At 43.0% G+C, this 14,068-nt stretch overlaps 1 protein-coding gene across 11 annotated transcripts in view; it reads left to right on the top strand.

Annotated features, from left to right (window-relative positions):
- Window positions 1-14,068, top strand: part of usp2a (ubiquitin specific peptidase 2a) — a 119,397-nt gene that overhangs the window by 89,254 nt on the left and 16,075 nt on the right. For 9 of the 11 annotated variants that reach the window (XM_030381197.1, XM_030381198.1, XM_030381202.1 and 6 more), the window contains 3 exons: window positions 32-96; window positions 411-514; window positions 978-1,058. In XM_030381197.1, coding sequence (XP_030237057.1) covers window positions 32-96; window positions 411-514; window positions 978-1,058 — 250 coding nt within the window. The remainder of the gene's footprint in view (window positions 1-31; window positions 97-410; window positions 515-977; window positions 1,059-14,068) is intronic. The other 2 variants (XM_030381200.1, XM_030381204.1) reach the window with 1 other exon arrangement.

Below are 14,068 nucleotides of genomic sequence, written 5' to 3'. Positions count from 1 at the left end.
AACTGCAATGTTGTTGTCCACATGTCTTTAGGGACGAGGAGAAAGGGAAAAAGATGTGGAGCAAATACCTGGAGCGAGAGGACAGTAAAATAGTTGGTGAGTAAAATAACTGTACACCAAGTGTCAAATCAAAGCGTGAGCCTGATATAGACGGTCAACACAGCTGATGATTGTGGTTGACCATCCAAAGCATGCTTGAATATCCCATATACATTCATATGAATGTTGTCAGTTAATAAACGTTTGTTAACCATGAAAATATTTTGCCATGTGCTTTTGTGTGTGTGTGTGTGTGTGTGTGTGTGTGTGTGTGTGTGTGTGTGTGTGTGTGTGTGTGTGTGTGTGTGTGTGTGTGTGTGTGTGTGTGTGTGTGTGTGTTGAATAACCTTTCTTCTCCTGTGTGTCCACAGACCTGTTTGTGGGCCAGCTGAGAAGCTCGCTAACCTGCAGTCATTGTGGCTTCTGTTCAACAGTCTTCGACCCCTTCTGGGATCTCTCGCTGCCTATCGCCAAGGTGAGAGAACACACACAACGCACAAATGTAGCACAGTTACCTTCCATTATGCACAGCGTAAAATATGGACGGATGGATTCTGGCCTTACATACAAATCATTTCTGGTCAGGTCATAACGCCATTATACTTTTAATCATTTGGAGAAGAAGTATGTATGTGTGTGTTTATGGGTTTGTGTGTGTGTATGTATCTGTGTGTGTACATGTGTCCGTGCATGGGTGGGATTATTCCTTATGTGAGTGACCTTGGAGTAAAGGCTAGCTCTCTGTAAAGGTCAACCTCCTTCTGTTAGCATTGATGTTCCTTCACAGCATCGTCTTAACAACATACTGTCTCTCCGTCCATCCTGTTTTGATCTCTGTGCTGCCCCTGGCTTCTGTGCTGTCTGTGAATGTCTGCGTGATTGTGTGCGGGCGTGCCTGTGCGTGTCTGTAATGTCGCTGCCACTGTGTTTGTGCCCAGAAGGGCTACAGTGAGGTGAGCCTGATGGACTGCATGAGGCTGTTCACCAAGGAAGACGTCCTCGACGGCGACGAGAAGCCTGTGAGTGAACACACACACACACACACACACTAGGGCTGGGCGATATACCGCTTTTAAAATTATACCGGTATATTTTTGAAAGCGATATGTAGTTGAGACAATATCGCCATACCGGTATATTATATATTATTTTGATGTTGCCTTGCGAGCGCTATTTTATAAAGCTGACCGCTGCTCTCTGAGCCTACAAACCATGTTCAGCTGCTCAATCCCGCCCCTTATATGTACACAGCGTTCTCCCACCCACGGACGTTTCGCATCGCAACAAAACGTTTCTCGTGAGCACGAGAAAGTATCTGGTGCGCACGAGAAAGTATCTGGTTCGCACGAGAAAGTATCTGGTGCGCATATCACTCTGTGTGTGTGTGTGTGTGTGTGTGTGTGTGTGTGTGTGTGTGTGTGTGTGTGTGTGTGTGTGTGTGTGTGTGTGTGTGTGTGTGTGTGTGTGTGTGTGTGTGTGTGTGCAGTGGACGAGCGAGCGGTAGCGTGCATGTAAGTTTAGTGAAGTAATGATCAAGTCCGGTTGTGTGTAAAAGAATAAAGCACCCGGCAAGAATCGGTGGCCGCTTCATTCCGACCATATTCCGACCTATAAGCAGACCCACTGCCGGTCAAAGTGAAGGGTGTGTTGCCCCTGAGAGATGATCGGCCCTGGAGGGAACATGTCTGGGAGCCGACAGCAGAAAGTTGTAACACTAACCATCTCGTAGTCAGAGGCAGAACGCAAGAAAGTAGTACGTGCTCCAATAGTGCAAGATAAAAATAAAGCACATTAATTTGAATGATTTTAGCTTGTGTGTGATTTATCGCGGGCACGGGCACGCACAAGCTAAAATTATTCATTTTATAGAAGAGGCTGTCAAGGAAAACAGGATTTTTTGTCTCTGATGACGTCTTTGGTATCACTCCGCAAATAGTCCGGTAACATGCGACGTCAACGTCTTTGGCGGACTATTTCTCTGCTGATCAACACTACGAATGCTGGTTACAAATAAATTGTAAAAAGACACACCATGAAGTTATTTTTTCGTTTAGGCAAGTAGCCGTGTAATAATCGGGATAATGTATAGAACGTCGTCGGTCATTATTGAAAATAAGCCCCTTTAGGTCGGTGTCCTGTTCGCCCTGCTTATTTTCCCGATAATGACCGGCGTTCTTTACATTATCCCTTACATATCTGTTGATAAAGCACAGCTATGCTTCGTTGAGCAAAAAAAAAAGAAAACACTAAATAAATGGTTGATAGTGGCGTGGAGTTAAAACTACACACTTTACCTGTTTTGTTCAAAATATCGTTATAATATCGTATGTTGCCATTCGAACAGAAAATATCGAAATATGAGTTTTGGTCCATATCGCCCAGCCCTAACACACACACACACACACACACACACACACACACACACACACACACACACACACACACACAAACATGTCCGAACCCCAGACCAAACCCACTACTAGGGCTGCAACAACGAATCAAAAAAAAAAAAAATATATATAGTATTCCTGTTTTTAAATCCATGTTAAAATTGGCAGGTTATAGAGCTAGTTGGCTTCAGGTCGGCTCAGTAATATGATTGTTGTGTTCAAATGCAACACAAAAAAAAAGAGAAATTTGATATTTTGCCAAAAACTTGTTTTCCCAGCAATATAAAATAGATAGTAAAGATGGAATTATGACCTCTTTAACATCCTATTATCTTGAGCTATGATCATCTTATCAGCAATTAAAGCAATAATACATTTCAACAAAATAATAGAAAAGTATCAATAGTGTTAAGAATATACACTTGGATCGTTAAGGAGTCTCGAAAATGAAATAAAAATTAACAATCTCCTGTCATCTGAGAGAAATTAAGATGGTTTAATTTATTTTTAACCGTTAGTATTTACCGGTTAAAGATCTTATTTTTTTTTATGTTATCCCAGTTATGTCATTAAAAGTAATACATCATTTAATATTACTTTTAATTGTTCCGCGACGTTGGAGCAATAACCTGGTGTTTTTACAATTCAGTCTGCACTGTGAATTTGAAGTAATGTTCAGTTTTTTTTAATAAAGTTACAAAAACAAATGTTTCTTTTTTGATCCGATTCATCGATTAATCGATTATTAAATTAATCGTTAGTTGCAGCCCTACCCACTGCCCATCACTACTATATCATATTGACCTTGCTCTCCATAGACAGACCAGTTTAAGCTCCACTGCCTCAACAGATAACGCTCCGACAAGTTCTTGCTCAAGCAAAAAAAGCAAAGTTTAAAATTAGAAACTACTTCATGTGTTCCACTTTCCTTTCGGGTAATGGGCTAATTCACCCCGAGGAAGCTGTTATGATGTTTCAGAGTTACACAGCCCTGCAGGTATGTTGGCCGGCAGCACATACATAGTAGCCTGGCACCGCCCACCTACCTACTTCCGCTAAATTTTAATTTCACTTCAGTACTAGGTCTGGGTCTGCTTAATATGAATGCGTTCCATGGAAACCAGATTTCTGGCGGTCCAATCAGCGAACAGAGGGAGTGGCTGAGAACGATGACGTCTGGGTCGCGCGCCAGTTTCAGTTGTAGTCAGAGGAAGACAATGGAGAAGGATACGAGAGAAGCTATTCGGTCTGTTGAGGGATCGCTGCAGAAAATCAATCATTTATAGCCGGAGCAAGAACAAGCTCTGCAGAGTTTTGTTGGTGGCCGTGATGTTGTGGCGCTTCTCCCCACCGGGTTCGGGAAAAGTTCGATTTTCCAGCTGGCTCCGTTAGTGGTGAAGGAGCCGGTCCCGTCGCATGACATACGTCTCGACCAAACACTATGCGATTGGTTATGGCAGATCCAGAGTGACACTGGGCAGATCCAATCATTTTAAAACTTCTACAGACACCCGCCTCCAAGTGAGTGAACGTTTGTCAATTGAGCACTTCTAGACCTTCTGTACAAATGAAATGAAGTACGATGGTCTGGTAGGACCAGGCTACATACATAGTGCGCCTTGTTAAACATTATAAATATTATGAAGTTTATAATGTCAATCTATAAGGCCCCAGTGGCCTTCCATCCCCTACTGTGGTTTACTGCTGCCACTTAACCCTTCAGTCGCGGTCCCTTGTTTCAGGATGTGGTACTGCAGTACAGAACCTAGAGTATAGTAGAATGGTACGTACGGTATGCTGTAGCACACATTATTTATTGTGTTCTTCAGAATTCTGGACAAATCTAGTTTCTGCTTGGTTTTGATTTAGTAAAAAGAAAGCTTGCAACATTTAAATATGTTTGACACAGAAACATTTTTTCAGACTAGGGAAATCCCCTTAGAGGTTAAAGGGCCAAAGCACAGCAGAGCTATCATTTTAGTGTAATAAATGCTCTCTGAAGTTGACCGCGCCCCCTGCTGCATAAAATAATTTCAGACCTCTCCTGGATTACCGTCCATTGATCAAATTTATTTTTTAATGGGTTCAGGGAATCCATCTTGCCTGTCAATCAGATTGTGCAAACTGCGTTATTGTATGTGCGAGAATGCAGCACTTATCAGTGGCAGGCAGATGCGGGGAGGCCGGGAGGTAGCAGGTTTACTTGTCATATGCACAACAATTCCAGCAGCAGTTGCTGGCAATGAATTATTCATTGCCAGTAATAAGTAATAGTAATAATTAGCATAAAATTAAGAGATAATAATAATAGCTGTAAATGAAATAGAATACTGGACATACAATAATTATAATTAAAAAGAAAAACGTACTACTATAATAGCAGGCCTGTCGCACCAGTAACTCATGTTACTCAAGTGGGCATGTGCCAAGCGCGAAGGTATATATACACCTCAAGCACGCACATGCGCATGAACATACACGGAAACTAACACACATTCGCACACACACACACAAACAAGCACGCGCACACACTGTACGTCAACACAAAGGCAGCGACATATACACGGAAGCGTACACACACACACACACACACACACACACACAAACACACACACACACACACATGCACTGGTAAGACGTTTAACGGCTCCGCCTTCGGCACACGCGCAGGTAAAAACACACGCAAGCACGCACATGCCCATGAACTAGGGGTGTAACGGTACACGTATTTGTACCGAACCGTCAAGGTACAGGCACTTAGGAGCGGTTACAGAGGTGTACCGCGGTACGTACATAGCGTTAATATGGCGAATGTAAAGGCTTGTTTTGCGATGCGGAATTTACAGACTTTGTAATCCAACTTTTGCTACCGTAGTGCCACTCGATAGCGGAGTCTATCAATTCATGCTACCCATCAGAAAATGCTACCTTACGTCACAAATGTGAGGTAGGGCGCATGTGATCTGTAAAACAATCGCCTCTATCAAATAATGCTCCCACTGCAGAATCACGTTATTTTACGTCACTACTCACCCTATGTACACTGTATGAATATGGGGAGCATATTTTGATGCTTGTTTATAACGTCTTTATTTAAGATAGCAGGAGTACAGTTGTTCTTCCAATTTCTGCTACCCATCAAATTCTGCTACCTAGTGGTTCTGCGCATGCGCATCTTGAAAAACCCGATCCTGATCCATCAGTTTCTGATCCATCAGTTTCGGCTACCTTTTACGCTCATAGAGTATTTTCTTTAAAACATGTTTTTAACTGCCAAATTATCTTACACATATGTTTAACATTGCGCATTTTCACCTCTAAGCACTAGGGCTGTAACGATACACAAATTCACGATTCGGTTTGTATCACGATTTTTGACCCACGGTTCGATACATCCCACGATTCTTTTAAATTTAAAAAGCATTTTATTTAAACAACACTTAAATACCAATTATCTTAACGTAACATTTAATAACAAATAATTTGGAACACTGAACAGATTTGAACCGAAAGAATACTATTAAAGTATAGCTAAATTAATAAAGAAATAACCAAAGATTGCAGTTGGAGGATGCTTTTTGCTGGTAGGCATAATAGGGCCCCTTTAACTGTTTGGTTGGTTTATTCAAATATCCTTATTAGCGCTTCTTATTAGGCTATGTAGCTTAAATAATGACATAATCAGGCCGTATAGAATGCAACAAGTTTAATAGCCTAACTTTCAATAGATGAGGAAAAACATGAACGTCGCAATAACGAGGCATAGTGTTACGAGTAGCATATGTGTATGCGCGAGAATGGCAGTGTGCGTATGCGTGTGTGAGTGACGTCAGCGAGTGAGTGGACGAGCGAGGAGAGCGAGCGGTAGCGCGTGTGTCTAGTGAAGAAGCGAACGAGTCCGGTAGAATAAAGTACCCATCCTGTCAATAATCGGTGGCCGCTTCATTCCGACCTATAAGCAGACAAACTGCCAGTCAAATCACACAAAACAATAGAGACAGGATCACACAGGCAATTTTTTTCGCGCTTGGCCCAATCTGGATAAATGTCGTTCATATCGCATATGAGGACTTCGACGGCTGTGGAGAAATGCAATCCTCCGTAGCCACGGAGAGCTGTGTAATCAAAGAGAGGGCATCTCGTCACATATTTACGGCATCGATAGGAGGGGGCGCTGTCAGCAGACTATTATTTACTTTGCTAATTATTAGCAAATTTCAATCAGACAATTTGACCGAAGAGTTAGAAAGGGCATATCACGCTTCTGCCTTCTCACACCGCGAGACAGGTTCGTGGCTTTGAGTATCGCGATTTTCGGTTTGATACACGTATCGTTACAGCCCTACTAAGCACGTAAATATGTGCACACTTCTGATGAATGTCGAAATAAGATGATATATGTGTTATCTTTACGGGTCTACTCTGGGAGCGGAGAAAGATTTCGGCGGTTGAGGGGGAGGTGGGGGGGACATCTTGTCTTGTTATAACAAGATATTTATCGTGTAACATGAATTCTAAATACTTGTGTTTGTAAAGCTATGGGGGAAAGCTTGAAACAATCGTTTGACCTCCTGCCGCTGGGAACATTCCCGGATGTCTTTGATAAGTCCCAGAAATTAAACCTTTAGGAGGTATGCTTCAAAATTCAAGTTAAATGGTGAGTATCTGAAATACATGCTTGTTTATAACGTCTTTGACATTATTTTAAACCACTACTCACCCTATGTACACTGTAAGAATATGGGGAGCATATTTTGATGCTTGTTCATAATGTCTTTATTTAAGATAGGAGTACCCAACACATTCTCACTCCGAACGCGTCGATTTTTGACGAACGGTCAGTGACTTTGGCTTCAGTTTTTGACGCAAAAGGGTACCCTTGCGCTTCTTTTTTCGACGCATGGGGTTTTCAACTCGTTACAATGTAACCCCTTCACGGGGGACCCGATGGCTGCACATAGAGACGCTATGAGCATTCATCCCATTGGCTAACGGAGGACCTTGCGCTTCTTTTTTCGAAGCAGGGGTTTTACCACTCATTACAATGTAATCCCTCCACGGCAATATATGAAGCTATGAGCATTCATCCCATTGGCTAACGGAAGAGCCGATGGCTGCACAGAGACGCTATGAGCATTCATCCCATTGGCTAACGCAGGACCATGTGATTCTTTTTTCGACGCAGGGGGTTTTCCACTCATTGCAATGTAATCCCTCCACGGCAATGTATGAAGCTATGAGCATTCATTCATCCCATTGGCTAACGGAAGTCCCGATGGCTGCACATTAATGGCGATATTACTGTGAAATCTGTGACATTCCTCAACACAACTACACCAACGTGTCCTTGTTAATTACACAACATGTGTGGGTTAAGTTTATGGGCATCAGTTGTCCTGTGTGTGCTTTGATTGAGAGAAACAATCGTTTTTTTGATCAGTGCTGGGTAGCTGAGGTCGTTGCTATAGAGACCAAGACAGACAGAGCAACACTTTCAAAATTACGTTCCCAGAGAACTATTCGGCATTCTCAATGACGTTTGTCTAAACGTAAGTCTGTGATTACGTTTTATTGAACATATCGTAAATACGAATTTGTTCTCAGCCCATTTTCTGCCATTTATTTACTATGGCAGAATAAAGAATAAATTCATGCATTATCATTCAACTTGAACATGTGTTTTTACAGTATAGAGTGGTGGAGGGATGACGTGTGTTGGCCAACCCGGAAGTGAGCGTCGCCCTCGGTTCCCTTGACAAAAAGCCAACAGGTTTTTCCATTGGATTTTGGATTATTGCAGAAAAAATAGCATCGAAGCCGCTCCTCAAAAACTGAAAATAAATAAATAAATAAAAATAACCGTGCTTCAAAGAACGAAATGTAAACTAATGCATTCTGAATGGGAGTGTTTCTCAGATTTTTCCATGCTACACAGAACGAAATGTAAACCCATGCAAATAAAGACTTCATGGTCCTAATAATTTAAACATCATTAATCTCCTGAGTGTGTAGGGTCACGGGTGGAATTCTATTTTTTTCAACGGGGCTGCAGCCTAACGAGAGGGGCGAGCATGCTGGACCTTGTTTACACCAATGTAACCGGTGTGTACCGGGCTGAGCCCCGCCCCCACCTCGGATACTCGGATCACATCTCCGTCGAGCTGATCCCAGCATACAGACCGCTCGTCAGACGCTCCAGACCAGCCAAGAAACAGGTGAAAACCTGGCCAGCAGGAGCCATCTCTGTCCTCCAGGACTGTTTTGAGTGCACCGACTGGCATATGTTTAGGGAAGCAGCAACCACCGACGGCTTCATTGACCTGGAGGAGTACACAGCATCAGTGACTGGTTACATCAGTAAGTGCACTGATGACGTCACTGTCACCAAGTCCATCACCACACGCTCCAACCAGAAGCCATGGATGACTGCAGAGGTACGTGCACTGCTGAGAGCCCGAGACATAGCCTTCAGAGCAGGTGATAAGGAGGCTCTGAGCATAGCGAGGGCAATACTGGCCAGGGCTATCAGGGACGCTAAGCGTGCACATGCTCAGAAAATCCACGGCCACTTCAGAGACAGTGGAGACACACGGCAGCTATGGCAGGGCATCCAAGCCATCACCAACTACAGGACATCTACACCAGCCTGTGACAGCGATGCCTCATTGCCTGATGCGCTGAACGTGTTCTACGCCCGATTTGAAGCAAAGAATGATGTGGTGGCGGAGAAGAAAATTCCCTCTCCCGACGAACAAGTGCTACGTCTGACCACGGCTGAGGTGAAAAAGTCACTGCGCAGAGTGAATCCGCGTAAGGCTGCTGGCCCAGACAACATTCCCGGGAGTGTGCTCAAAGGATGTGCAGACCAGCTGGCAGATGTTCTCACGGACATCTTCAACATCTCCCTGAGCAGCGCCAATGTCCCATCGTGCTTCAAAACTACCACCATTGTCCCTGTGTCGAAGAAGTCACCTGTGTCCTGCCTCAACGACTACCGCCCCATAGCACTCACTTCTACCATCATGAAGTGCTTTGAGAGGCTGATCCAGAGGCACATAAAGAGCCTCCCACCCTAGACCCCCTGCAGTTTGCGTATCGAGCAAACCGCTCTACCGACGACGCCATCTCAACCACCCTCCACCTAGCACTCACCCACCTGGAAAAAAAGGACACATATGTTAGAATGCTGTTCATAGACTTCAGTTCAGCATTCAACACAATCGTCCCCCAGCACCTGATCACGAAGCAGGGCTTGCTGGGCCTGAACATCTCCCTCTGCAACTGGATCTTGGACTTTCTGACGGGGAGACCCCAGACAGTCCGGATCGGGAAAAACACCTCCAACACCACCACTCTGAGCACAGGGGCCCCTCAAGGCTGTGTGCTCAGTCAACTGCTGTTCACACCACTGACGCACGACTGCACGGCGCTACACGGCTCGAATCACATCATCAAGTTCGCCGACGATACGACCGTGGTGGGTCTGATAGAAAAGAACGATGAGTCAGCTTACAGAGAGGAGGTGAAACAACTGCTAACCTGGTGAAAAGTCAACAACCTGTCCCTGAACGTAGACAAAACCAAAGAGATTTTTGTTGACTTCAGAAGAGCACAGAGGGGCCACGAGCCGCTGGACGTTGATGGCTCCCCGGTGGAGATCGTGAAGAACACCAAATTCCTTGGTGTCCACCTGGCCGAGAGCTTAACCTGGTCCCTCAACACCGGCTCCACGGTTAAGAAAGCCCAGCAGCGCCTCCACTTCCTGAGAAGGCTGAAGAGAGCCCACCTCCCACCCCCCATTCTCACCACTTTTTACAGAGGGACCATAGAGAGCATCCTGGGTAGCTGCATCACTGCCTGGTTCGGAAACTGCACCAAACTTGACCGCAAGATTCTGCAGCGAGTAGTGAGGACAGCTGAGAAGATCATCGGCGTCTCTCTCCCCACCATCTCAGACATTTACACCACTCGCTGCATCCGCAAATCAACCAGCATTGTGGATGACCCCTCCCACCCCTCCCACTCCTCACACAAATTCTTCTCCCCCCTTCCGTCTGGCAGAAGGTACCGGAGCATCCGGTCCGCCACAACCAGACTACAGTACAACTTCTTCCCCCAGGCCATCCGACTCCTCAACTCTAAGGGACAGATCTGATCATCTCTGTTACCCGTGGTTTATGCACTATTGCACTATTGTTTTATATTCATATTTATTATATTCATATTTATATTCCCGCACTAATCAGACATATAGTCATATTTTTATTTATATTTATATTCCCGCACTACAAATTCCACACAGTGACTTTACTGGTTTGCAGTTATTTGTAGCATGTTGTTGTTGTTGTTGTTGATTTTTGTTATTATTGTCGCTCTATGTTGCACCTTATGTTTTTGGGAAACGCTATTTCATTTCACTGTATACTGTGTATATGGCTGAAATGACAATAAATGATCTTGAACATCTTGAACTTGAACAATCAAAGCACAAAACAGGACAACTGATGGCCATAAACTTAACCCACACATGTTGTGTAATTAACAAGGACACGTTGGTGTAGTTGTGTTGAGGAATGTCACAGATAAATCGCCGTTAATGTGCAGCCATCGGGTCTTCCGTTAGCCAATGGGATGAATGAATGCTCATAGCTTCATACATTGCCGTGGAGGGATTACATTGCAATGAGTGGAAAACCCCCTGCGTCGAAAAAAGAAGCACATGGTCCTGCGTTAGCCAATGGGATGAATGCTCATAGCGTCTCTATGTGCAGCCATCGGCTCTTCCGTTAGCCAATGGGATGAATGCTCATAGCTTCATATATTGCCGTGGAGGGATTACATTGTAATGAGTGGAAAAACCCCTGCGTCGAAAAAAGAAGCGCAAGGTCCTCCGTTAGCCAATGGGATGAATGCTCATAGCATCTCTATGTGCAGCCATCGGGTCCCCCGTGAAGGGGTTACATTGTAACGAGTTGAAAACCCCATGCGTCGAAAAAAGAAGCGCAAGGGTACCCTTTTGCGTCAGAAACTGAAGCCAAAGTCACTGACCATTCGTCAAAAATCGACGTGTGGATTTGGATTTCGAACATCTACCGGGGCGACATGGCCCAAATAAATCTCGCCAACACTCGTATTTGTGGTAATCACTTCATAACTGGTAAGTTTTGGGGCTCAATCAATTAGTGAGAGGTTCTTTGCGAGAGTTTTTGCGCCTGCAGTTCTAAGTTTGTTTTTACCAGGAACCCTTAACCCCTAATCTACGCTCGGTAAAAGGTCATGATCCTCGCTAAAATCCGACTTTTTCAGCTTGTAGGGATCGAAACCTAACAGGTTAACTTTCTGCTGGTATCTTCCCCTGTCGGGACCGCTTAAATTTGAGAAATATTCTGACATTTGTATCGCACTATTGTGTTCGCTGCTAGAAGACGCCTGTGTTTTCGCTTGTGTTTTCCTACCAAGATGGCCGCCGTCATGACGCAAGCACGTTACGTTATACTTTACCTTTGCAATCATGCTCTCATCTGCATTCTCTTTGGCAAAGGAGCACACAACAAAGTCCTCTGCATTCCCTAGAAACAATGGTTTTCATAAGCTTTTAAAACTCCAATCATTCTGTGAGTAAATAAATCATGGTACACTACAAATGTATAATTTGTGAATAAAAAAGAAAATACATTTCAAAAAAGTATCCACATACATAGTATGCTTAAATATATACATGTGTCACAAATACCTCCCTATTGTTTATGCTATATAGACACTAAAAGCATTATGTTTTCTGTAGCACTGAACAAATGACTGAATTAAAAGCGTAATAAATAGTTATGTTTAACAATTTAAAAAGTAACCTTACTTTATAGTACATTACCCACACACACTTCTGCTAAGGTTACCTTATGTGACTGAGGGGAGGGAATTTGTATGGATTTTGACTACGAAACTATTTTGATGGCACCGCTCTCGTGCAGTGTTTGATGCCACTGCCCCTCATCAATCATCTGCAAACTGCAAAATTGCATTTTAGATGGCAACAGTAAGTTAATAAGTAATAAGTTACTTATAAATGGCTGTACAATTAGTACAAACATGTTTACCCTCAACACTAAAATCCCACAGCTGCTGGAATCTTGCTGCTTGTTGTGCTGTCCTTGTCTCCGAAGTCTGTAATCCTCAAGAAATTCCTAATTTTTGTTTAAAAAATAGGAAGAAAAAAACACAGAGCAGACCAATTCAAGTGAAATCGCATAGGTCTTCATTAATTCAGCCCAATCTTTATGTTTTTAAAGTTGGAACTTTATCACAAGCACCGTTACCTCCAGTTTCGTAGGAGTTTACAAGCATGATGACCTTCGTTTCCCATTGGATACATGACCACAAGTACCTTGTCTGACATGTTGACAATCTAAAGAGGTTAAGTGCATTCATGTTATTCTCTCATCAGATTACGACATTTACATTGATTAAGCAGATCCTAATAACTAAATTACTATGAGCTCTTATGCATCAGAGTTCAATTGAAATATCTATGCATGATTGCAACACGTAGGGAGAGACGCTGAGTTACAGGCTGGCTAACAGAGTTAGAACGAGTCCAGTAGGTGTAGCCCGCAAAAATGATCATGAAATAATTGTGTTTGATGTGAATAATATTGCACTGTTAATTATGCAAAGAAAGGTAACCAAACCACTAAAATCCAGTGAGCCCCAACATTTACAGGGCACATCTACATTTCTTCCGCTGGAAACTTCATCTGAGGAATGGATTTAATACCAAGTTATTGAATGTTAGTTATTGTTATTGATAATCAATAATGCTAGAGTGTTACAGATTGGGTCGCAGCACCCGACAATGAATGTGAAAAAATAATTACCTTTTTGAGGGGCATGAAATGTCCACCAAACAATGATGTGGCAACAACAGCACTGAGCTGGTGAATAGGCATCTGTCTAAAACAATATAAGTTTATAATGCTGAATTATAGTTAAATAAACATCTAAAGTTAGATAAATATAATTTCCACTTGCCTGATGATCTCCAATAAGGATGTGCATGTAACCATCAATAACCTGCTTTGAAAAAAGGGTGATAAGTGGTTTAAAATAATGTGATTCTGCAGTGGGAGCATTATTTGATAGAGGCGATTGGTCTATCCACATACGGTACTCCAGCTATCTTAAATAAAGACGTTATAAACAAGCATCAAAATATGCTCCCCATATTCTTAGTGTACATAGGGTGAGTAGTGGTTTCGTTAATGTGATTCTGCAGTGGGAGCATTATTTGATAGAGGCGATTGGTCTATCCACATACCGTACTCCAGCTAACTTTAATAAAGACGTTATAAACAAGCATCAAAATATGCTCCCCATATTCTTGCAGTGTACATAGGGTGAGTAGTAGTTTAAAATAATGTCAAAGACGTTATAAACAAGCATGTATTTCAGATACTCACCATTTAACTTGAATTTTGAAGCATACCTCCTAAGGTTTAATTTCAGGGACTTATCAAAGCCATCCGGGTCCGGGAATGTTCCCAGAGGCAGGAGGTCAAACGATTGTTTCAATCTTTCCCCAATAGCTTTACAAACACAAGCATTTAGAATTGATGTAACACGCTAAATATCTTGTTATAACAAGA

Source organism: Gadus morhua, chromosome 16, assembly GCF_902167405.1.
Source record: "Gadus morhua chromosome 16, gadMor3.0, whole genome shotgun sequence".
Taxonomy (NCBI): Eukaryota; Metazoa; Chordata; class Actinopteri; order Gadiformes; family Gadidae; genus Gadus; species Gadus morhua.
Note: the sequence above shows the minus strand (reverse complement) of the source record. Positions and strands in the feature narration are given on the sequence as shown.